This window comes from Rhineura floridana, chromosome 17 (assembly GCF_030035675.1).
Source record: "Rhineura floridana isolate rRhiFlo1 chromosome 17, rRhiFlo1.hap2, whole genome shotgun sequence".
In the NCBI taxonomy this organism is placed as follows: domain Eukaryota; kingdom Metazoa; phylum Chordata; class Lepidosauria; order Squamata; family Rhineuridae; genus Rhineura; species Rhineura floridana.
This window is the reverse complement of record NC_084496.1, coordinates 20,222,565-20,248,694: the sequence shown is the minus strand read 5'-3', so window position 1 is coordinate 20,248,694 and position 26,130 is coordinate 20,222,565. Positions and strand designations below refer to the sequence as shown.

At 41.4% G+C, this 26,130-nt stretch overlaps 1 protein-coding gene and 1 long non-coding RNA gene across 20 annotated transcripts in view; one reads left to right on the top strand and one right to left on the bottom strand.

The window, feature by feature from the left end:
• The first annotated feature begins 2 nt into the window (after positions 1-2).
• LOC133372133 (uncharacterized) lies at positions 3-26,097 on the top strand. Of its 3 annotated transcripts, XR_009759449.1 has the most exons (5): positions 3-245; positions 2,389-2,466; positions 7,223-7,305; positions 15,756-15,910; positions 22,681-26,097. It is a non-coding gene; the product is annotated as an uncharacterized LOC133372133 (long non-coding RNA). The 3 variants fall into 3 exon arrangements; XR_009759447.1 differs by lacking the exon at positions 15,756-15,910; XR_009759448.1 differs by lacking the exon at positions 15,756-15,910 and having other exon boundaries at positions 7,223-7,309.
• The window catches only part of SUN1 (Sad1 and UNC84 domain containing 1), an 87,977-nt gene continuing 65,811 nt past the window's right edge, over positions 3,965-26,130 (bottom strand). For 15 of the 17 annotated variants that reach the window (XM_061600461.1, XM_061600453.1, XM_061600456.1 and 12 more), the window contains 5 exons: positions 15,750-15,834; positions 12,314-12,429; positions 9,603-9,770; positions 7,340-7,432; positions 3,965-6,051 (listed from right to left, as the gene is read on the bottom strand). In XM_061600461.1, the coding sequence (XP_061456445.1) occupies positions 5,938-6,051; positions 7,340-7,432; positions 9,603-9,770; positions 12,314-12,429; positions 15,750-15,834 (576 nt within the window). In that variant the 3' untranslated portion in view covers positions 3,965-5,937. Of the gene's footprint in view, positions 6,052-7,339; positions 7,433-9,602; positions 9,771-10,544; positions 10,609-10,662; positions 11,281-12,313; positions 12,430-15,749; positions 15,835-26,130 lie in introns of those variants that run through there. The other 2 variants (XR_009759446.1, XM_061600457.1) reach the window with 2 other exon arrangements.

Genomic DNA, 26,130 nt, shown 5'->3' with positions numbered 1-26,130 from the left:
GGCAGGACGGAGGAGTCGCCCTTTCGGCGTCTTCATGACGACGTTTGCATTGGCTCCGGTAGGGCGGGGAAGAGAAGGGACGCGCCTCTGTTGTTGGCCGGGTGCCGCAGGCCTTGCTCCTGGGCCAGTGGAGAGACTTGCCGCCTGACTCTGCTGAGCAAGTTTACTTAGGAGTCATGCCCATTGGCTTCAGTCTTGGGATTGTAGAAGCATAGTAGGGCTGTCGGAGCAAACACGAAGAGAAGGTGAGGGCACCTATTAATTTATTATTATTATTAATAATAATTACATTTGTATACCGCCCCATAGCCGAAGCTCTCTGGGCGGTTTACAACAATTAAAAACAATTATCTGGGTGACTAGTTCTTTAAGCTGCCAACTAAACGCAGACTCCCTCAGTGGGGGGTATACAAATGTAATAAATAACTATAATAATAATATTCCAATGTGCAGCTGGGCGCATTTTGTGTAGTGTCCAAAATTTTTGTGCTCTGTGAAATGACTTTTTCTGTAGTTGATCATATGGGATCTAATAAGGAGATAGGTAGCTTCTAAAAAAAAAAAGAGAGAAATGATGAAGTAGAAAACGAATATAAATACTGGTTCCTTTCAAATCTTCAAAAACTTTTTGGTAAAAAAAGAAAGAGGTACCAGTACTCATATTTTGATGAAAATACTGTGGGTGCCATCACACAAGGGCTTGCATGGGCAGCAAAAGAAGAGGTGCTGGTACTTGGTACCGGCGAGTACTGTCACAAGAAAGATCCACTTATATTAGCACGGAGCTAAACGCTTTCTGCTTACGGGGCAAGCAGTGCAATCTTCCCAAGATTTCCTTGGGCATTTAAAAAAAAAAATGAATAAGCACATGGAAAAGGGTGGGACGTTGTAAAAGCCAGAACGGAATAGGCCGGAACGGGCCCTTTATAAAAGAAATTGATGCCAAAAACACTGGGATGTGTTAGAGACACTTGAGAACAACATTTAGGAACAAAAACCATTCCGATAGCATTTTTGATTAACCCTTTAACAACCAAAATGCCCTCCGGAACTGAATGAAACAGCCCGGAACGGCAACTTCCCAGCGAGCCAGACCTCCAACATTCACCATTCCCACATGACTACATGGGATGCATGCAGTAAGACACACAACTTCCACGAAAACCACGTTCCAATACCTGTTCCGGGCTATAATACGCTTTTATGTAAAACAGCCCAGAACGGCAACTTCCCAGCGAGCCAATCCTCCCAAATTCACCACTCCCACATGACTACATTGGATGCATGCAATAAGACACAAAACTGAAAACCATGTTCCAATACCCGTTCCAGGCTATAATATGCTTTTACATAAAACAGCCCGGAACAGCAACTTCCCAGCGAGCCAGACCTCCCAAATTCACCAGTCCCACATGACTCCATGGGATGCATGCAATAAGACACAAAACTTCCACAAAAACCACGTTCCGATACCTGTTCCAGGCTATAATATGCTTTTACGTAAAACAGCCTGGAACAGCAACTTCCCAATGAGCCAGACCTCCCAAATTCACCACTCCCACATGACTCCAGGGGATGCATGCAATAAGACACAAAACTTCCACGAAAACCACGTTCCGATACCCGTTCCAGGCTATAATACGCTTTTATGTAAAACAGCCCGGAATGGTGACTTCCCAATCAGCCAGACCCACCAAATTCACCAGTCCCACATGACTACATGAGATGCATGCAATAAGACACAAAACTTCCACATAAGCCACGTTCCATGCAATAATACAACATTTGAATCAGCCAAGTCAATCAAATGCACCAGTCATGCATAACTGTATGAGTCAATGCTCTGGGCCACAAGCTTTCATAGCAACCACTTTCACTTGCGTACACACAAGCAAAGGTTTGTGCTATGCGCTCCAATTGTTTTCAATGGTATATAGTCAAATATAACTTCAGTTAATTTAACAATAGAGACAAATGTCATTTGATGTCGAATTTAAATTGGTACTTCTGAAAGTTAAGGGCACACTTCTGTATTTTTGTGAATACTTTGATTCTCTTATGTTACTGTAATATATATTAAAGATGACCTTTCATTCCAACAAGCAGTAGTGTTTGTTTATAAATTATACAGTCATCTACACAAAACATCCTGAATGAAATGTTGATAGTATGCAAATTTAACTGCAAAACAAATTGCTCCAATAAATATTATTACTGAGTTGGCAGCTCTAGTAATGATTAATGAGGTATGTGTGTGAAAACAATATAGTGTATTGTTGTTTTTCTTTCCTAGCAAGGTTTTTGTAGTAAGCTATACTAGTATTGAATGCAACTACAGAAAGCTTTTGGTGCTAGAGAATAGCTGCAGTTTACTCTTCTTCCCACTAGGGGCACTATAAGATCTGCTGGTCTCTGCAGAGACAGGATGATCCCTTCTTTTTTCAGACCAAAACGGCAGCAGCCCAGGTATGTTATATTTATACTGTGGAGGTGGCTCAGTGGCAGCAAGTAGTGTCTTCTCTCATTACCTACAGCAGAAAAGCCATGAGTAAAAGCCAGCCGACTTGCCCCTCCAATCTCTCTTTCTCCCCAATTCACCAGCCATTCGCAACCTGGTAGCAGCACCAATAGTGCTGCTTAGTGGACCTACAAACAGCAAGAAAGGGTATTGCTGATCACCCCAGAGGTTCCTGGGTCATCCTGTGTTATCTCCCATTTCCCAACACAAGGAGAGGCAGCAACATGTGTGGTTGGTGAATTTGGTAGGTCTGGCTCATTGGGAAGTCGCCGTTCTTGGCTGTTTACATAAAAGCGTATTATAGCCTGGAACGGGTATCGGAACGTGGTTTTCGTGGAAGTTCTTGCCTTCGTAACAAAAAGATGAGTACTGTTATTGCTTACATCAGGACACGTGTGTTAATTAAAATAAATTTATTAATAAAACATCTGGCCAAGTCTTGGATTTATTGTGATGGGACAACAGAAGGATTTCTTCTAGTGAAGCACAGAACACTAACACTTTGTCCCCTAGCCCATGCCTAGCAGAGGCAGGACTGAGCAAATTTAATACAGGCCACAGGACTCCACTTTTCTGAGCACAGCATTTGGGTTACCAGTCACAAGATAGGTTCCTCCATTCCAAAAGCAAAGTGCCAGTGGTAGTGTTGAAATAAGGCCAGGAAGATCTGGGTTCACATCCCTATTCAACCATGAGAGAGAGAGTGTATAGATTAACCATGCTTGTTGTCTTGAGCTACTTGGAGGAAAGGCAAGATCTATACATGTATTTAGTAGTAAACTGTAGTAATCTTAGAAGTAAAAGTGTTTTCACTTTTATATAACTCCTAATTATTGAATGGTCATTTGTTTCCTTTACACAAAACACACATAGCTCTACATGAACAAAAGCATAACATCAATAATAACACTTTCTGCATAATTTGGGGGAAGAATGTTCATGTAACCCAGAAGGCAGAGTGTTTGGTGGTGACATGGATATAGAGGCAGCAAAGAAGCTGGTAGCTTCTCGAACTGGACCAAAGACCATCTAGTTCAGCATTCTGAGTCCTGCAGCTGCTGTCTACCACATACCTCTGGAAAGCTCACCCACAAGCCATGAGGGCAATGGCCTTCCTGTCTATACCCAAGAGTTGATCCTCAGAGGGAGAGGCCCCTGTAGATAGGGGTCCTCTTTATGAGGGCAAATAGCCATTGAAAGATCCATTCTTCACAAGTTTGTTGAATCCTTTAGGAAACCATTTACGCAGCAGCTTGAGCTGTGTAGGATACTGCTTTTCTATTAACATCCGTAACCCTGATATGTGCTATACAGCACTCATACTCTAGATTTTGCTGAAACAAGTTACTTTGTACATAACCATAATGACAGGATTTTAAAACCCATGAAAGGCAGCTGACAAAGTACCAATATATTATAAAAGACATTCAGCATAAATACCAAAAGGAAAAAAAGAAACTTTTATTACTTAGTTTCAAATATTACATGCATTTTCAAAAAGTTAAAACTCTTAAAACATTTTCAATAGCTTCTTGTCTGTTTGGAGGCAGCAGAGGATATCAGACAAATATTTTGAAAAAGCATTTACAAAAATACATTGCACAAAGTCCTATCTTGCTTCTTTAAAAAATAAGTTAGTGTTACGCAAAATATTCCCCACCCTGTTAACTTCCCCCATTTGGATTTATACAGGATAATTCTGATTTATATATTCAACCTACAGTTTACGAAACAGCTGTACAGTTTTTTTAGCAAGCTCTTCTCAATAGGCCATTGGTTCTATTTCTAGCTGAACTTCGACGAACAAATGGTCTTTTGGAAATAAAAACTTTATAAATATTTGAGGACTCTTTGTGCAACATAGATTAACTATCTTGTCTTTCCCAAAATAAGCACTGTCTTGTCTTTCCCAAAGACCAAATATTGTAAGTTGATTCTCCAAAAAAGCAGAACATAAACATAAAATTTCCACACACCACTGCTTTAGGGAATTATTTTCCTAAGGGAAGTTTGTAATGATATTTCCAAATTAAATTTTAAAGAATGCTAAGTTGTAGGTGTGTGACGAGTTCCATATTCAGCTGCAGTCCTGGTTCACAAACAAGGTATTGTGTGTTTAAACAAACAGTTGTTTTTTGCAAAGTGATGTCGAAATCATGCCCCTGAGGTTTTTTCCACACATTCAATCTTGTGAAGTTTCCTCTGGCTTTCCAGAGATTAGCAGCAACCCCAGCGTACCCAATGAGGCCTTGGGATGGTAAACTGCACAAAACAAAGTGTGAATAAGTCCCAGGGAAGAACCTTGTTTGCAAGTCGCCTCATGTGAGATTTAGCATTTCTGCCACCATCCTTTTAAGTCTAGTTCCACTTCTACTTTTTCATTATCTCCCATCACATAGCATCTACTCTAGTGAGCCCTTCTAATTCAATCCTCCCCAAGCCATTTCTTCCAGATGAGACCTCTTCCTCCTCTGTTCAGCATACAGACTTTTTGACCTTATGCTGCAACACCTGGCCAAATCTGCATTTAACATACAAGGAAACATACTAATTCATTCAACTGCTATTCTTAAACTTGCTCAAGAGGAACATTTAAATTTGAAAAACCCACAATTTTAAGCCATTTCAATATAAAACGCTTGCTTTTGTGTTTTGTTTTTCCGGTCTGGTTACCATACCTTCCTGCTGTATGTAACATTAAAGCACAATATGTTCTTACCAAATTATGTCATCTTAGCAAGATGTTCTAAGTCTAGGAGATTTAGACAAATCCATGTGAAAACAAAACCATCTCAAATCACAGCACTGGTGTAAAGTACTGCTAAGAATTTATGAAGTATTTGAAGTGGCATAAAGTCAGAGAGGTTGTGGCCAAAATGTGTCTAAAGAGGCAATGCACCAACCACTGGTGCCACACAGTCTTCAGCACTTGAAGAGGGCTTGTGCTAGAACCTTATGCAAACCCCATTAAAGTGACTGGAAACCGTCTAACTGAAGAGAATGCTAGATTGCATCCATGGTCATTTTTTCATCATATACAAATGGGGGAGGTGAGCCCCAACAATGAAAACAGATTCCTAGCTGCCAAAAAAAGAAGTTTTTTAAAAGCTTTATACTATGAAGTAATAAAATAGGTATTTACCAGTTTGCTAACTGGGTTTTGCAAATGAGAGTGATTGGCATGCAGTATTTTTCTCAAAATGGACATGTTAAAAATATAAAGCTATCTGGCAGTTACAAGCTGAGTATCTGAGCAAACAACCATTTGGTTTGGTATACAATTCTGTTGGCGGCTGAGAAGGAACGTGGAACCTGCAGCCCATCATATATCTTTTAAGAATTCCAGTGTTCCAGGCTTTCCTTTATATACATATAAACAGAAAAATGTACAGCAGGAAGTAGGAAAGTGTACATAGTGTTCATTCAGCAGGTCTTCCATGCACTCTAAACCGATAGAGGCATGTATACTCTGTATGGCCCCAGTTAGAAAAAATTCGCAGCTCCACTATCTGGAATGGTTTTTCACTGGTCTCCTAAAAAAAAATTAGAAGACCAGGAGGAAGTTAGAAATTAGTAAATGTTTCATTTAAAAAGTAATTTACTTGTAGCACAAATTCTATTGTTATATACAATGAAAACTATGAACATAGTTCAGCCCAAATTAACCACATATATAACACACCAATTCCAATAGGAATCTGCATTTCCCACTGAAATATAAAAAAAAGGTAAAGGTGTCCCCGCACTTACAGTGCGTTTCCGACTCTTAGGGTGGCGTCTTGCGACGTTTACTAGGCAGACTGTATATATGGGGTGGGATTGCCAGTTCCTTCCCTGGCCTTTCTTTACCCCCCAGCATAGGCCAGGTACTCATTTTACCGACCATGGATGGATGGAAGGCTGAGTGGACCTCGACCCCTTTTAGCAGAGATTCGACTTCCTCCTTCCGTTGGAATCGAACTCTGGCCGTGAGCAGAGCTTCGGCTGCGTTACCACCCGCTTACCCTGGGCTGAAAAGTTGCATAGCTTAAAAGAAGCAGGACTACAATCTCATTATCTATAACTTCTATGCATTCCTTTGCATTCATGTTTTCATGCACTATTCCACTCAAAAGTGGTCAAAACACCATCAAGCCCATGCAAAAAGGCAGAGCCAACAGAATCCAACAAATCAATTTATGCAACACTGGAGGTGGGGGAGAATTAGCAGTGAGGGGTATTTGAAACGCGAAATTCCACCAGTTTGGAAAGCCTCACTCCACTCTAAGGTGGGCCTAGACTGTTGTGAATGACTTCATAGAATCATAGAATAGTAGAGTTGGAAGGGGCTTATAAGGCCATCAATACCAACCCCCTGCTCAATGCAGGAATCCAAATCAAAGCATTCCCGACAGATGGCTGTCCAGCTTCCTCTTGAATGCCTCCAGTGTCGGAGAGCCCACTCCCTCTCTAGGTAATTGGTTCCATTGTCGTATGGCTCTAACAGTTAGGAAGTTTTTCCAGATGTCCAGTCAAAATCTGGAAAAACTTCCTAACTGTTAGAGCCATACGACAATGGAACCAATTACCGAGAGAGGTAGTGGGCTTGCAAGTTTGGTGAGCAGTATGGCTAGCATAACTCTTTGTGGGCTTATTTACAAAGCTGGAGCAAACAAGACATTCATTTTACTTGTCGCGTGCATGATCCAATCTATTGCTTTACAGGAGTGGACAAATCTGAACCTAACTATATTTGCATGCCACAATTATATGTCAACACCACCGCCCCTGAGTGTATAAGAAAGAAGGTAGGTAAGTAATGTTGTAGTAATGTTGACATACCATTACTTGGAACATCTGTAATGGCTCTCCATCTTGATCATACATATATTGCCCAAGAAGCACACCCTCTTCCTGATACTCATTTTCAAGACCCTGCCAATGCAAATGTTTAGTATTATTCTGAATTCTCATTAGAGAAGATAATAAGATTCAGTTTTAATTTCAAATTCTCCCAGTCTCTTTAAACAGGTGTGGGAAACCTTTGGCCCTCCAGATGTTGCTGAACTACAATTCTCATAAGCCCCAGCAAGCATGGCCAATGGCCAGGGAAGATGGGAGTTGTAGTTCAGCAAAATCTGGAGATCCACATGTTCCCCACACCTGCTATAAAAAGACAAATTCATAATGAAAGGAGAGAGGGAGGACATACAAGATAACAATTAACACCCCTTAATACTTTTAGGATAAGACAAATATCAGTTTACTGCTTGGATTATACAAAGATCACAGCAATGTCTCAGGACAATTCAGATGCAAAACTCTAGAAATGGGTTGAAATGTGGTCTACATACAAGAATAGCTTTCATGGACAGTCATATCTTGACTTTCCACATCTATTTTTACACAAAATATATAAACTTTGAAGTGCATCTGATTTTGTTGTTTTACTGAAAACTGTTTTGTGTTCTGTATCTGGGTACACTGAGAAATGAATTCTTTTTATTTATATTTACCAAAATTTATATACAGCTTGATTATGAAAAACCTCCAAGTGGTTTATAAGAAACATTACAAATATCAATAAAAACAGTTTAAAATGTAAAAACATTCTAAAAAGTGATTAAAAACATCAGTAGACATTAAACACATCAATATATATGTGTCTGGACAGGCTTGCTTAACTCAAAATGTTTTAAGCAGGCACCAAAAAAGGATACAGTGAATAGGCAAGGAGTTCCAAAGTACAAGTGCTGCCACACTATTTATTTAGTTAGTTCTTATTTGATTTATATCCCACCCTTCCTCCCAGCAGGAGCCCAAGGTGGCAAACAAAACACTAAAAACTTTAAAACATCATAAAAATAAACTTTAAAACACATTAAAACATCTTGAAAAACGTTTCTTAAAAAAAGAAACACTAAAAGAACTATTTCTTACAAGAGCAGAACGAGTATTATGTGGCACCTGAAACAGTGGCAGTTCTACAGACTGAAGTGGTTGAGTGGGTACATATGGGGTAAGGCAGTCCCCACCTGTAAAGTGGTCCCAAACTGTTAAGAGCTTTATATACCTATATGTAACTTGGGCAGCTAACAAACTGGAAACCAGTGTAGATCTCTGAGCAGTGGTGTTGTATGCTGACAGGATTTCACTCCGGTCAGCAAACATGCTGCAGCATTCTGCACTAACTGAAGTTTCCAGGTCAAGTGCACAGGAAGCACCACATAGAGTGCATTGCAGTAATCCAGTCCTGAGGTCACCAATACCTGAACTACTGTGGTCAAGTGTTCCTGCTCCAGGAACACTCATAGCTGTTGTAACTAGCGCAGCTGATAAAAGGTGCTTTGAGCCACTGAGGCTACCTGGGCCTCCAGTGACAAAACTGGGTCCAGGAGTATCCCCAGACTGTGTACCTGCTCCTTAAGGGGGAGTACAGCGTACCCAGGGCAGGCAATTGACCAATTTCTCAGACATGGGAACCACTCATCCACAGTGCCTCCATCTTGCCAGGATTCAAGTTCAGCTTATTTTCCCTCATTCATCCCACTACCGCATCCAGACACCAGTGCAGGGCTTGCATGGCTTCTCCTGATCCAGATGTAAGCAGAAATAAAGTCAAGTGTCATCAACATCCTGATGGCACCTTGCCCCAAAACCCCTAATGACTGCTCCCAGCAGCTTCATATAGATATTAAATAGCAATAGGGATAAAATAGTAGCCTGCGGCATTCCACAGTGTAACTGCTGAGGGGGGGAGGTGAGGTGAAAAGCACTTTCCCAACATTACTTTCTGGACTTGGCCCTGTAAGTAGGACTGGAACCACTGTAACATGGTGCCCCCAATTCCCATTCCATGGAGCCGGTCCAGGAGAATACCATGGTCAATGGTATCAAAAGCATTAGGAATGAAAAGAGTTTGCTCTTACAGATGCTTGTACATTTCCCAAGGGAAGAGTTCTGGAGCAGGTTTATTTGGGGTGTGCTATGTAATAAATCAATATGCTGAGTCCTTTAATCACCATTTTACTGTATATCCTTAACACAATTGCAACTCAATATGAGGGAAGCCACACTTATCTATTTTGCCAAAGATAAAACTTACATATACTGAAAAATCTTTTGGTGCACTGGTAATATTGCCTGTTGGTGAAAGTGTTTTTGGTATGTGTTCCAGGGTAAAAGCTGTAGGGTAGATCATCATGGAAAGCCTGACAACAAGATATCCCTGTGATCCTTTGAAAGCCCAGCAGTTTCCAGGATACATGTCAGGCTTAAGGGAAGAAAGAAAAACACTGAAAGAGCAGTTCAGTTAATAAGGTTTAAAGTAACAGAGGTTCATATATATTGATGGCGTAATATGGACAACACATGTTGTACTGAGAAATTAAACAGCTTTCCTAGAAAGCCTGTTACTGCATTTTGGCTTTTTACTTTACAATGTATCTTTTAAGTCATCATGTGGTTCAGCAATTCAAAGTTATAGCAGCAAAAGAATAAAATTATGTGGCAATGTCATCATAAATTTGAACAAATTTTCTTAAATATTATCCTTTAAGAAACCTACCATAACTTTGCTGCATATCAGTGCTTTTCACACTTTGAGCCTTCACTTTCTATGCGATCTTGCCTGCTGTGGGAAACCTACCTATCACAGAGTATTTGAGGGGCATGTTCTGGGCCTGTTGGGCTTCACTATCATCCTCTATGAACTTACTGCGGCTCCTAAGACAAGTACAGGCTGACCTTAGTTTGTCATGATCTGCCTTTTTTTTTTTTTTTTTTGCTTTTTAAAACCGGAATTCACAGACTATTCACATACTTTAAAGCTACAAAGCAAGAAGCATGACAAATCGGTATTAAGTCATCCTGAATGTGCTTTCTTGCTGAAGACTGTAAGAAATTTCTTCCTGGATCACTCTATCTACTCCAGCATTCTTTGCAAAAATCTCAGCAGCCACTGAGCCATGTTCTACCTTTTATCCAGCCCTGTTGCATGCCCAATACCCCTGCGCATGCACACTGCAGAAAGGAAAGTTGGATTTACCATGAAATCCAATGGAGAGTGGAGCAGACAGGAATGGGTTAACTCCTCCTGGAGGCAGTCAGCACTATAAAAAAAAGTTAAGCTGGTGGCCGGCCAGAAGGGGGAAGAAACCTCCCGTTCTCCAGTTTGTGACACAGCTGTAAAAAACCGAGTACTGAGCAGCGGGCCACTCCACATTAACAAATCGGTAGACCCCGCCAGGAAGGGACGTAGGAGGCCCTTACTACTCTATCTAGAGGGTGAGCAACCAGTGGTACCTGAGGGTTTCTGGAGAGATGCCCTCCCCACCCCACAGCCTAGGTTTTGCTATAGGGTGGGGCTGTCTCCGCTCTCCACTAACCAGTGTTAGTGGTAAGTCCAACTGTCTGTTCTCAGTGAGCAGAGGAGTGGAGCAAACAGGAATGGGATGTACCTGAGTACTGACCCCCCCCCCCAATCCTTGGTTGGGAACAAACCTAGAACATCATCCTCTGAAGAAACCTTCTGCTAAAAGCCGCTTCAGCAGAAGTGAAATTATCCACCTTGTAGTGCTTGATGAAGGTGGAAGGATGAGCCCCGGTCGTGGCTTTGCAGATTTCCTCCAGTGGGGCATCCTTGTGGAGTGCTGCCATGCTGGCAGCTCCTCTGAGTGCGCAGTGATCCCTGGAGGGGGAACTTTCCCTTTGGCCTGATAGGCATTAAGCACGCAATCCTTCACCCAGATGGTGGACCTGGGCACCTTTAACTCCTGAGTGCCCTGTTTAAAGGACATGAACAGAGCCTTGGACCTACTGAATGGTTCTGTATGGTCCAGGTAGATCCAAAGTGCCTGCCTGACATCAAGTATGTGCCACTTCTTTTCCTTGAAATGGACTGAGGTGGGGCAGAAGTTGGGTAGAGAGATGTCCTGTCCCCTGTGGAAAGGGAAATTGACCTCGGGGAGAAAACTGGGCTCAGGGCAAAGAATCACCTTGTCTGGATGGAAAATGCACAGCTCCTCCTGGATGGAGAGGGCTCCCAGTCCCCCCCCCCCCCGGTGCACAGTTTGAAAGCTAGTTGGTGTTAAAAAAAACCTAAGGGCCTAGATAAATTCTACTTGAATTTGTTAGATGGCCATGTTTCTACACAATGCACTTTCTTCTGAGTTGCTGCTACTGACATGGAAAGTTAGCATACAAATGACCACATTCGCAAATGAAGAGGAATAATTATGAAAAGAGATTCAACAAGGGGCCTCTACCATACAGAAGTTTTTGGTTGCAGCCATATTGCAGTAGTAAATACAAGGAACCAAACTTTCTTTGACTGCCGCAAATCTAACATCCGACCCCAAGGATCTATGTACTCTGATCCTAACAATAAACAATGCACAACAAGTTTAACTTGTTCTTATGGACACAGAACATCATTATTGTTGTTGCACAAATTTAGCTACAAAAGATCTCAGTGAGAAGCCTACAGAGGAGTCAACATGTAAGTGCACCATCATGGAATTTTTGCCAGAGACTCTAAAAGACTATTTGAAAGAAAACCTACAAGGGGATGGGAAACTTAACTACACAAAGGTTAGATCATTCAACACAGGCCCAAGGTTAATTCCTATTCCATGAGCACTGAAAGAAGTTGATGCCAGATGCCAACAAGAAGTGAGCAAGGCAAGCCACTGGTGCACTAACCAGAAATAACCTTATGTGTAGTCAGAAAAACACTCCTGACAAAGGCCCTGGGCATCCTGTGACTTTAACAGGCAAGTATTTCTCCAAGTGTAAAATCACTAGCATTTTAATTACCTGGATCACTACTCGAGGAGATTGAGAGAAGTACCACAAAGGAATTCCAAAGAGACTAATTAATGCTGTTTTGGTTTCGTATGTCTCTGAACAGCGCGTACTCAAAATGCTGCCACCTTGAAGAAACAAGGAAATAAATCAGGCTTGTTAATAAAACAGTGCACATTTAATCTGTCTGTACCTCTTTTTTTCTTTTTAAATACTAAAAAGGTCTGCTGTGTAACACAGCCATTGTCAAGCCTTGACAGCCAGCTATGTTTTGATGGAGTACAAACGAGTACAGACAAGACAGACAGCTCAACCTCTAGCTGCTGGACAGCAGTCTGTTTCCTCTTTCATGGAAAAGCCCCCCCCCCCCTTGTAACAGTCTAGAGTAGTACAGCTGAAGCTGGTCTTAACTGTGGCCAAGCGATGAGGAGCCAGCTTCAGGAACGCGTGCTCCCTCCTCCCGCGCTTCCCCTCTTGGCAGTGAACTCTCCACATCACCTTGATGCTAGAGGAAAACATCTATGTCACTCTTCATGACTTCTACTAACCTGGGTTCCTTGCTAAAAAAAGGTCAGAACTGCAATTCCAGGTTGGAGAGCTTTGGCTTTCTTAGTTATTGATTTAAAGCACATTTCTAGACTCTCATAACTGCACAGTCAAAGGTAGATTCTTCTTAATGCAACTAGCAATTAATCTCCTACAGCTCCCAGTCTATATTTCCCAAGCTGTCCCCACCCCCCACCCCCCACTTCTCTCATGTCTGAGCCTCTTACACACAAACTCCATTAGTGTCTGAGCTAAAGCCTTTTATGGGATAAACTAGTCCATATTTATTTATTTTGGGGATTTATATCCCAACCTTTTGACAAGTGCCCTAAAGGAAGCTTATAGAACAAATCCATTAAGAATCAAACAAAACTGGCACTGAAACGTACAAAAGATAATACAAAATGAGCAGTATGATAAAAACAGAAGCTATGACTAGAAAAAAGATCCAAACACCACAAAAAGCCCATAAGAACAGAGCATACTTTGCCTGGCACCTTCATTGCTATCTTTTAAGTCAGGGGTGGGGAACCTTTTTCAGCCAGAGGACCACATTTCCTTCTGGGTAACCTTCTAAGGCCATAGGTCAATAGCGGGCGGGCCAGAGGCAAAAGCAGATGGAAGAATGGATGTAAATTTTATTTATGTATAGTATGGTTTATACACACACACAGACCCCTACCTCTTTATGCTCCATCCAGGCAAGCAAAAGGCATTATTCAGTAATAAGCAAAAAAACTTTGCAGTTTAAGAATGTACCTATAGCCAACAGATATTTCTATCAAACGTTAAAAGGAAGGGAAATTGGGCAGCTATAGTGAATGTACCAGGGAAGCAGTAGACCTGACCTCTCTGAGATACTGTACTGCCCTACACATTTGTCAAAATGCAAACACAATTTGGGTTGGTCTTTCACAGTCCACTTCCTGAGTAGCTTGGAAGAATTTGGTAACATGCCTCTAAACATATTGTGAGTGGTGAAAACCATGGAGAATTACATTTTTGTATGTTTGTTGGTGTTCTTCTTACTTTGCTTCTTTTCTATATTACTACTGTTTTCTACAGAAAATCTAACCTAGAAAATTATATTTTTCTCATTATTCATCCTAGAAATCTGTATCAAATTTATTTTTATTAATTTCAAAGCCTTTTTATTGGTCAATGTAATATGATGGTGAAGACAGCCTTTTATGTTTCAAACTGGAGGTTATGCTCTATTTCTATTTTGGGTCCATTAACAGTTGAATCTGAAACTGCAGTTTGATGTAAAATCAGACTGATTACAATATGTTGCTACTTAAGCAATGAATCTAGATGTTGGGAAAAACAAACTTGGCCTGCCCAAGATGCATGTTTTCAGCCTGCTATGCTTAAACTACTCCACTTAAGGAAAGGTGAGCATGGTCAATTAAAAACATAGAGCACACCTAGAATTTTGCTAGAATATATTTAATCTCCCATGGTTTTATCTTGTGAAAACTGAGACACTCCTGATGTCCACTGGAGACTATTCTGCAGAATAGTCAGTGCCATTATTCCACAATTGTTTTTGGAGCTCTTTTTTAGTGTTGCAAAGTGTTGCTGTACTTCACATATTCACAGAAACAGAAGCAAAAGAAAATGATTTACTATAGGAAACTTCACTAAAATTGCAAAGTAAATCAAACATATTTAAAGTGACTATCTGAACTATATCAACTGTTTTAATATTATTGCTTCCTCCTGATAAAACAAGGTCAGCACAGCACATGTCTTGTTTCTGTTATTTGGGCTGATTGCAGGTGTTGCCACCACTCATCATATGCTCAGAGGCACATGTTACTAAATTCTTCCAAGCTACTCAGGAAGTGTACTGGACTGTGAAAGACCAACCCAATTTGTGTTTGCATTTTGACAAATTTGTAGGGCAGTACTATATCTCTTTTGCGTGCTTATTGAGTTCAATGGGATTTACTCCCCTGCAATCATGTTTAGGATAGGTGAAACTGACCATGGGGGAGGAGAAGGGGGAGGGGAGAGGAGAAGGAGTGTGAAGGAGGGGATTGGAAGCGGAGGGCAGAGGGATGAAGGAAGGGGGAAGGAAGGGGCATAAGGGAGGTGATGGGAGGGGAGGTTTGATAATTTGCATGCTTATTGAGTTCAATGGGATTTGCTCCCGTGCAATCATGCTTAGGATAGGTAAAATGGCCATGGGGGAAGAGGAGGGGAAGGGTCCAAGTATGGGGTAAGGTCAGTAATAGGATTAGGGGTACTCTGTGAACATAGCTGGTTTTTAATTAATTTCAACAGATTATGAGAACTCTGAAAGAAAAAAATCCAAAACACTTTCTCTCTGTTTTGTGTATCGCCATGAAAATTTAGAGAGTTGTTAAGCAAGCATTTCTGAGTTCAGGACTATAAGTTTTGTAAGTTTTTGTTTTGAAATGAGCTTATGGGAAGCATCAGAATGGCATGGAGGGTATTTTCAATTTAACATTGCGGAATGTGAAAAATCCATGCTGACTATAGCATACAGCCACAGAACTCAGACACATTTCAGCCAGGCACTCAAGGAGGGCATGGAGCAGGGTCAGTGAAAGGTGTGGCTGTGGAGGAATTGTGGCTTGAAGAGAGTCTTAAGGGCCAGATAGAGAGGTTTGGAGTACCACATTTGGGGCCCAGGCCCAAGGTTCCCCACCTCTGTTTTAGGAGCTAGGGAAATATACTTAGGGAGAAAGTTATAGCATTTGGGGGCCATCACAGAAAAGGCTCCTATAGCCACCAGTCTAACTTCTAAAAATATTAATATCTGCAAACAATATAAAATCTAAATGTCTATATAAGCTATTTCAACTATTGTTCAAATATTTTTGCTCAAACTATTGCTGTGGTATAAGATAGGCAATATCCCCTGAAAATGTACCTCCAGATTCCAAAGCAAAGTCAACCATGCCAGTCTTGTCTTGAGAAAAGAGCTTCAGTGCATTATTGACAATGATGCGTGCTTGCTGCAAATAAACATAATAGAACTATGAGAAACTGGGAGGAAACACTATTTCAGCATTCTGATATGCTGATAACAAGGTATGCTTTTGCCATAGAATATTTTTTTTCTAAAGTATTCGTAAATCTTAATATTGTTTTACAATGCTCAACATCTGACTTCACTCTCTCACTAGATCAGGGGTTCTCAAATAGCATCACAAGGGAATCTCCCTAGATCTAAACATCTGGCAAATGCTATTCAAAACATAGGAACCGGGTAGAGCTACAGACCTGGAATAAATGTCAATGTTTCTTAAGCTTCAGCAGAGGTGAGGACTGTCAAGACACAGACTGTTACTGTGGCACCATATTCTGAAATATCTTGCCAGCAAAGACACTCAAATGCTTCTGTTGACATTTCAGCAATGAGTTATAACCAAGCTTTTTTATGACCCCCAAAGACTCCCCCCATTTGCCATTACATTTTTTTAAAAAGTTATTGGCCACTCTTATGGTTCCCTGCTGTGATGCCCTGACAACAGTTATTAATAATAATAATAATAAACTTTATTTCTACCCGCCCTTTTTTCCAATAGGACTCAGAGCGGCTTACAACTAAAAGTTATTAGGCTCCTCCAACGTGTTTCCATTTAAATAACTAAAAATTTAATTTTGAAAATATATGTGCAATTTATTAACTGTTCCCATAAATGTCCCACTGTGATACCAAAAGGGTTCGCCCCCACATTTGTCCAAAAATGAAAATAAGCGTTTCTCAGGCTTCAAGAAGAATTGTGAGTGGTTCTTGCAGGAATAATTATAAAAACCATCAATAAAATACTAGAACAGCAGTAGAAAATTAGCTTGCAATCATATGCACAGTATCCTAGGAGTAAGTCCTATTGAACTAAATGGCGCTTACTCAAGTAGACATGGATAGGATTGCACTGTTAAAACAGTGTAAAAGAATACATGAAAAATGCCTCCCTCAATTTAAAAAAGTGCAAGCAGACAGTGTAAAAATGGGAATAGAGGGTGCTTGTTGATGTTCCAAAGCTGTGGCGTCACCTGTCTCTAGTGCCTACTGACTGTATTACTAATGGAGATGGGACAGGGAGCAGGACCTTCAAGGTTAATCTTAACTTTGAGGCTCAGGCAAAGCCAGTCCTTGATGTAACAAGGTCCCAGGCAATTAAGAGTTTTAAAGGTTAATGCCAGAACCTTAAACTGAGTGGGTACCCAATAGTATGAATCTTACTCTGAACAATGCAGTAGCTATAAAACGGATGTGATGTCCACTTTATGAAGCCATTTTGTACTTGTTTAGAACAAGTGGAGCTGAGTTTTCCTTTTACTGGGTGAAATTTTATTGACCTTTCTGTGGCCGTTTTCAATTTAGTTTGAATTGATAGTTGATTTCTAAATTAATTTCTGCTTGTTTTATTACCGTGATTACGTTTATTTAATTTTGTTGCATATCACTTTGAGTGCGACTCTTATTGGCATAAAATGTGGAACGTAAAGTTCAAAAAGCAAAAGTTTAACCAGGATTCACTCTTGTTGTTATGTGCCTCCAAGTTGACCACGACTCATGGCGACCCTAGGATTCACTCTATACTCATATTTTTTCATCTCAGCTTTATAACGCAGCAAGCCTCCAATATATCACCTTCTCAAGGTTGTAAATAGCCACTAGACTAGCTGTTTGTGGTGGGTAAGAATTATCACCAAATGACTAGATAAGGAAAGCTTTAAAAAAAGAGAGAAAAAAGAGACCAACTTTTGTAAAGCCCAAAAATAACTGACATGGGCAGAGGTCTTCAAAATCATGACTGGGATTGATAGCAAAGCATTAGTTTCTACAAGCCAGCTATGATAGCACACTATTCTATGCATTTATCAATACAGATATACTGGCTTGCGTCCTAAGTTTCTGTGAAGGAATCTTTGCCCATGGTGGGAGGCAGGGTGGAGAGAGTGGGGTGATTTTGCCAATTCTCCCACCCCCTTGTAGCTCTCTGAAGATCTGATCAGGAATGTTGGAGGATTCTTCAGAACAGCATGAGATGTGGCAAGGGAGAAAGGGCTATCTTCCTTACTTCTGTCAGCGGGAGCCTCCACAAGATCATAGTCCCTTCCATTCACCAAAAGTTACCTCTGGATCCAAGCCACTGTCTAATGACACTGATGAAACTAAGGTTTCATTGCACATCACTTTTAAACTTTGATTCATTCCACAGGTTTTGACAGTTTGTTTCTGTTTCAGTTTTTTAAATTCTTTGCTGACTGAGAGTTCTACCCTCCATTTCCCTAGCCTTATTTTTAAATCTGGGTTCTTTGTTTTCTCCAGTTGATTATAGATAAAAGATAACTGATCAAGCACTCTGCTACAAAGTGACTGGCTCAGATCCCTTATTTCTATACCTCTTAATCTGAGCTAACCTGTCACTAACAAAAGCCCATCACAGCCCTGGCAAGTAGTTTAGTCAAAGCTTGAACATAGGCATGAATGGATATGTGACAAAAAAAAGTGCTGGTATGTCACTTTTTTGGACAAACAGTTGTATTCAACTCAGATTTACTCAGAATAGACCCACTGAAATTAATAGACCTAATTATCTATTAATTCCAAGGGTCTACTCAGAGTATGACTAACATTGGATACACAACTAACGGTTGTACGACTTCATAAGCTTGATGAAGTGACTATTGAGTATGAAACTTTATGCCACAACAAAGTATCTAAAAGTGTCACTCTGATTTGTTGTCTTGCTGCTATTGCTCTACTGTATTACATCCAAAACATCTGAACTTTTCTCCCGCAAAGCATCCCTTGCTGAAAATAAATTGCATTTATTGTTTTAATGTTGAAATGCATAAAAAATGTAAGTATTCCAAATTGCATTGCAAAAGCGCAATCTAGAAAGTCAGAGTGGTGGAGAATAAGGCGGGCAGCAAGGGTTGCAGGAAATAAAGTAACAGTCCCGCAATCCAGGGAAACAGGTAGCCGAGTTCTGAATGTGTCTGGAATGTGTGTGATTTCCTTTTGCTTTGTTACTATGTTTTGCTGTCTCTTGGCTTAAAATAAGTGGGGAAATGTCCTTTAAATGCTGTGGTAAAATTTAGAGGTTAAGGTATAGAGATTCCTTAGCACATTGTTATCTCCCTCCCTTTCTGACCCCGGCAACAAAACTTTGGGAAACGGTGGTGGCCGTGGTGGCACAGCGTTTGGCCAAAGTTGATACTGGATAGAGAAGGTTAACCCACTAGTGGCCAGACGCTACTAAGGGGGTTCCCTAAACTGGGGCCCATCCATATTGAAAGCCCTTCATAACACTTGTGTCTCCCTCCCCTTCCAAAAAAATCCTGGGGAACGAAGCCTTGCAAGTAGCTTGAGCCGGTGGTGCTAGGCACTTGGGAAAGGTGGAAACGGGATTTGCCCTGGGAAGGTTCAGTGCTCTGGCTGGCAGAGACTCCTAACTGGTTCCTGTCCCTTTGGATACCCCCCCTCTTGTTTTTCCTTTTGAGAGTCAATCTGGGAGAAAAAGCTGGTGGCAACAGCTTTACTCATGAGTAACTTGATTTGGGAATGTGGCATTTGAAGGTGGCTCAGCCCTGAACTTATTTTGAGACTAGGTTTGGTTGTTTGTGTGTGCACTGTTTTACTCTTTGCATTTGGCTTTTGGTGTTAGAGATTTCTAAACTTATGGCAAAAGTGGCAGCCATGGAGGGAACAAAATGCTTTATGAGTCTGATAGAGCGCCTATCGAAAATAGAGAAATGGTTGATTGAAAAGGGAAGGTGCATGTGAGGTGATCATTGTTTTAAAACAGATGACCCTATACAAACCATGAATGAGGCATATGACAGACACTGTAAAGAGTACAAGCCCTCAAAATCAAAGAAAGGTGCTGCAGCTGCTTGGGGACTTTATAAAACACGTATAGACTTGTCAGACCTGTTAAAGGAAGAACGTAAGAAAAATCAGGAGTCAAGGAGTAAGTTGGCCCAGTCAGAGGAAGTATTTAAAAAGGAGTGTTTGGAACTGAAAGAAAAGTGGGAAAATGATTGTGAGAGTTTGAATGAGAAACTTGAAAGAGAGCGCATCAGTTTGACAGGCATTTGATCAAGAAAGAGAGGCTTTTGGCAGAGAGTCAGTTTGACTGGGGCATGTGATCAGGAACAAGAGGCTTTTGCCAGAGAGCGAGCCAGTTTAAATGAGACATTGGAAAAGGAACGAGAGGCTTTTGCCAGAGAGAGAAATAGCTTGATAGAGGCATTTAAAAAGGAACGTGTGGACTTGAATGACGGGTGGAGAAATGATTGTGACAATTTTGCCCATGAACGAATGAATGTGGTAGCAGAAAAAATCAGGTGGGCTTCTTCTTTAAGACAAATGGAGAGGGAGCGAGATGAGACATCAGCCCAGGCTGAGGTGGCATGTCAGGGTATGAAAGAGAAGGAGGAATGTACAAGGGCTAAACTAGCAGCAGAACATTTGGAGCTTCATGTGAAACAGCAGAATGAGACAGTCACCCATGGTAAGTGCCAGGCTCAAATTAAGGAACTGGAGAAAAAATTACAGACTCAGCAAGGCGTTGTAGCAGTGGTGGTCCACCTTCTGGGTGGGGGACAGTTTTGGGAAGATTCCCCCTCTCTTCCCAGTCTCCCAGAAGATGCTGTATCATCCGCTCCTTTAAATCCTGAATGGAAGGAGTCACAGGTACTTGCACCCATTATCATGAAAAATGTGGTGGAAACCACTGGAATTGGGCCAGCTCGTAATAAAATTGTCCAAGGGATTGCATGATGGTCCCCTCCCCAGGCAAAGGCAGTGGCAGATAGTTTCGGTTCTTTGAATAAGGACACAGTTTTGACATGGTTAACTAGGGCAGATGAAATGTATCCTACTGCTGATGCTCAAGATCTAATGCAGGTGGCCAGGTATTGTGCCATTGAGCAAGATGCAGCTTCCATTGAGACAATGTTCAGAATGGTGAATGCAGGGAATGTGTATGACTGGATGAGAATTGTGATTAAGGCTCTGTTGGCTGGGACGAATGTGTTAAAGGCATATGTGATGGAGAGTCAAAGTGTAGGGGAAAGCCCTGAGGTTTATGTGAATCAGAAGAAATTCCTTGCACGTTTATCAGACCATGTCAGACTTCGGGGAGATGGCCAGTATGAGTAAAATGACAGAGAATTTCTGGAAGCAGTACACATGGGGTTAAATGCTCAAACGAAGTTAGCAATAGGGAGAGTGGATCTTGAAGGTGTTACTTGGCAGGAGTTGAGTGTGGCTATTTTGCAAGTCTCTGAGCTCCTTCAAGAGGTTGAAGGGGGGCGAAAAGCAGCCACTACACAGAAGGTTCAGCTTGAACCAGTTCAAACTGTCGCATATACCAATCAAGGGCCTCATTCATCTGTTGTACCCAATTGGGGACCCCAGGGAAGAGGAAACTACCACCCTTTCTTGCCCCCTGGTTCCATTCGGGATAATTTAGCTTCAACAGTGGGAGAAAGGAGACCTGGGTTCAATAACTCCAGCAGCAATCACAACAACTTTCCCCCCCTCCCATCAAAGTAATGGCCCTACTCAGACCCAACAGGGGAATGAACAGATGGATTTTGGGGATCCCCTCCGTTATCAGCTTTGGTACATGCTTAGAAACTTGGGAGAAAATATGGATCAATTTCACAAGCAGCCCACTGAAGTTTTGACAGAAGCCTTACAGAGGAGGGTAATGGCACAGGCTCCTTTGGCCCCTTCCACCTCCGCTTCTGATTCCCCCCCCACTGCTCCTACTGCCACTGTCCAGCTTTGCTCAGAGCAGCAGAGGCAGGCCATACAAGATGTTCATGATCGAACCTAGGGTTGCCCAGTTCCTGCTACTCCAGTCATAACTGTGTCTATGTTAGCGCCAGCTTTGTGGGGCAGAATGAATGTGGAGGCCACCACTTGGGAACTGGGAACAATGGCCAGAAAAACAGGTTTGGGTTTTTCAGATGAATCCAGTCTGCAAAAACCAGGGGTCTTTAGTGCAAGAGCTATGCTAGTCGGGCGGTATAGAAATTTAATAAATAAATGATAAATAAACTCTGTAGATACAGTGGGGAGGCGATTCTCTCCTAAAACCGGGTATCATGGATCACACTGTAAAACCCTCTTGGGCACAAAAGGAAAAGGTTTCTTTAATCAAAGAAGTTGAAATTGCGGAAAAAGTTGAAACCAGGAAGGCTCCACTCTTTGAGCGAAGTCCTATTAATGTCCTTAAAGAGGAACATTCCAAAATATCTTCTGAACGTGCAGGCCCTCCTTTAAATGCTTCAGATTTGCTTGAAAACACACAAGATGTGCCCACTTCCATGGAAAGAAATACTGATTTGAATGTTTCTCTTGGGTCTGTTACACCACAGTCTCTTGCTAATGAACATTCTTTTTCTAATGAACAATCTGTTGCTTGCAAACAGCCTTTGGATCAAAACAAGACTCAAAGTATAGCGCTTCTAGCTTCAGGAAGAGTCTATTCGGAATTTGAATTTACTTTGAAAATTAATAGTTTGGCTTCCAAAACAGCAGCTGGTTTCTGATGCAATCTCCATGAGAATGGACCAGTTGCAAAGCCCTGATTCTAACAGGGAGCTGCTTTTTTCATTGTCAACGCTTGTGTGTGCAAATTCCGGCACTGATGCAAATGTGTTATTGCATGCAGTCCCTGACAGGCTGAGTAACAGGGAACCCAGAGCAATTGCTCTGCAAACAGAGTGTACACCAGTGAAACTCCCTGACATGGTACAAATGGAAGCACAATTGTATTTGGAATGTTATATGCTGGTGCTACTAACTGTGCTTTGTTTTGCATCTGCAGAAAGAGAAATCCAAAAGAGGAAGATCCCACATGTATTAGAATTAAGCACAAAATTAGGGAAAGGAATCTCAGATTCAAATGCATTACACAAAAAATATTTGGACACAAAAGCAGCAAAGGATCCTGCAAGCAAATCCAAGTCTAAGAAATGGGAAGATGTGGGTAAGCCAGTAAAGCTCAATGGTTACAAACACTGGATGACCCATGGTAAGAAACAGGGAACGTGCATTCAGATAGTGGACAGACAAAGACATGAGGTTAAGACTTACAGACACACCGACAAAGATGCCTGCAATACTAAATATTTTCTTTGTGCCTCACTGAAGGTACAAGTTCTTGTAACCAAGGAGTGGAAGGACAAACCACCTGATATGCTTTCTTTCTCCAGTTTTAGTTGTGTGCATGCATTCCAAATTCAGGACTTCATTGCCCAAGATGTAATATGGTATTCTTCAAGGATGGCCACTTCTGTCTGTTATTAAAGAATGTCTGTGCCTACCAACATGCAGTAAAGAACTGCTGTTTCACCCTGCTTCTCTGTTTTTCTTTAAGTAAAATGGCCTAAATGATGCAATATACAAGTTTTTTTCTTTCCCAGTTTGTCAATACAAATTTTTTTTTGCTCTGTTTCTCTAAGCAAGTGATTAAAGGAGAGAGTGCAAGGATGGGAGAAGGGAGTGCAGAGGTGTCATGGAAGTGTATTAAGCTTCCCTTTAGCAGGTAAAAGTATAGTGACATCACCTTTAATAAAGAGTGGTGTGTTGAAGGAACCCCAGCTCCCATTGGAAAGGGGTAGTTTTAAGATTGAGGCATACAGGATGTAGACAGAAGGTTTGAGATACGTAGAAAAACAGCGAAAAGGTTAAAGAGTCAGTGACTATTTGTGGTGGTTGAGGAATATCTTGGGCAAATTAATGGATTGACTCATGGGAGGAGGAGGGAAAAGAATAATCTTATTTTCTTAACGCACAATAACATGCCCACTATCCTGTTGATGATATGGGGAATCTTAGGAGCACATGCAGAATGGAAGGCAGGCATTCTGGAAAATACTGGCATCTAGCCCATCCCCACCAATGCTTGTACAGTAGGGCCCCGCTTATACGGCGGGTTCCGTTCCATACCCCCGCCGCAAAGCGGAAAACGCCATAAAGCGGAACCCCATTGACTTTAATGGGCTGCGTTGCGCAAAAATGACGCAAAAACGACGCAAAAACGGTGCAAAACGTCGCAAAAGGGAAAAAACCCTTTAAAATGGAAAACAAAAGCCACCGCATCAGCGGAACGCCGTAAAACGGGGCCCTACTGTATCTGTTATCAGGACCCAGGAGTGGAGATGGCCTGTCAATTTCAGAGTTGCTAAGTAATGCTTCTAGGAGACAACAACTGGAAAAAAAGATGTCCTCCATCAGCTACATGTCGTACAGAGTGCAGCTTGTGAGGAGACACGATTAATTAGATGCACCCAGGGTCCCCAGAAGCAGCAAGTTCATTTTTGCCATGATTCTTCTGTGGACACCAAGATTTCCTGCACCCCACTATTTGGTGAAATGTCCCAAGGCAGCGACATGATTCATGAAGAAGTTTGCAACATTTTATTGATTTCTATGGTCACTTGGGGGGAGGGATCACCATTGCACTTCCAGGTTTTTATGACAAGTGCCAAGAAAAGAAGACCCACCAATAAACTGGCTCTTGTCCTGATTTCATCAAAAGGGCAAGAATATCCCAGAACTATAACAGACTGGAAGCGGTTCAATGGACTTATGGATGTAACAAAAATACACACTGCATTAAGATTGTTTATTGTAATGGTAGAAGCGGCTGAAATCATTACTGTTTATCCTGCAATTCCTTTGGGAATCACTGCAGATCAAGATTTAGTCCTTTATGCCCAGGAATTTCACCAGTGGGCTATAGCTAAGCATACAAGATGGGTAACAATTAATGTTAAAGGTTGTAAACATCATAAGAATTTAGGATTTTTTTGTGAAGATGATAGTTTGGAATCCCATCAAGATTGCTTTTCTCTCAGAATGATTAATGTCTCTTATTGCTCTTTCATGCTAAGAAATGAATCAAGTTCAACTATTGTATATTCTGGACATGGGTGCATGTGCCTTAGAACGTTTTGTGATTATGTTGTTATTGATAAGTATTACATACAACCTATGCTAAGATATATTAATAGATGCTTTTGTGGTATTGAGGAAATAGTAGGATGTGATTTTTCATTTAAGGTGCCAGTATGGACCATTCAGAGAATATTAGCTAATCCAAATTTGTTTCAAAACCTTTGACCCATTGCATTAGGTTATGGCCTTGCTGATCTCCAACAGTTACTTTCCCACCCTATGTTGCAGAGACAATTAGAAGCAGTGAAACAATTGGGACAGCAAGCCACACTCCAGATAACACATGAACGCCATGCCATCACCAATATAGCAGCCAAGATTAAACAGATACACACAAATGGTGGAACGCACTGCTTGGCTGGAGTGAAGGAGCCAAAGGAAGTTTAAACCTTTTAATACAACCCATTGTGGTGATTCTAATGGTTCAAGTAATTTTGGTCGTCGTCTTAATGGCCCTGGTAAGATGGATCCTGTCCCTAATGGCACAGTTACACCAGATGGAAGGAAGCATGAGAGCCCAATGGCAAGACCATGAAGTCTGAGGTGTGAAAAGACATCTGTATAAGTATATTCAGATGTTTTTCAACGGGGGGAGTGTTACAACTGCTCAGCTAACCCCATTTTTGGTTCAAGAGGAACCCAGGAGGTGCAAGGCCCTGAAGCAGAATTCCCACCCCACACACACCCTTGTATGGCTAGCTATGCGTTCCTCAGGTATGGTGTAACAAGGCCATCCTGTGTGAAACAAAAATAACCAAGAGCAATTGGAATAAATGTTATCTTCTCTTTGGCAGACTTCCCTCACGCACAGCAGAATCATCCCATTGTTCAAAAAGTAGCTTTAGTTTTTCAGTGTCAGCTAGAAACACACACACACAAAATCACCTCATACCCAGACCCCTCCTTTGCAGGGGGGCAAGAGAGAAAAAGTGTCTTTTAAAAAAGAGAGGCTTGAGTTGGGGGGTAATGGTAATCGGAGCTCCAACACGTGTAACAACGCTCTCAACGCAGGACTGCAGGGAGAGAACCAGGAAGGGATTTTGTGTCTCGGCACCAGCCTTGAGACAAACAGAATCCTTCCTGTTTTGGGACCAGAGCTCTTCCACATCACTTCAGCTGTATTCAGCTGCCCACTCCTGGGCCTAGGATAGATAATCTCTTCTACCTGTCACTCCTTATAGTAATAGGGTCCTTTGATCTCTTTAGTTTAACGTTAGGAATGGGTTAGGATATTAATGATTAATGCTGCCATGCACCCAGTAATTTTCTAATACTATTCTTTTCTTTTCTCTCAATAAAAGCTTTGCATTAGTCT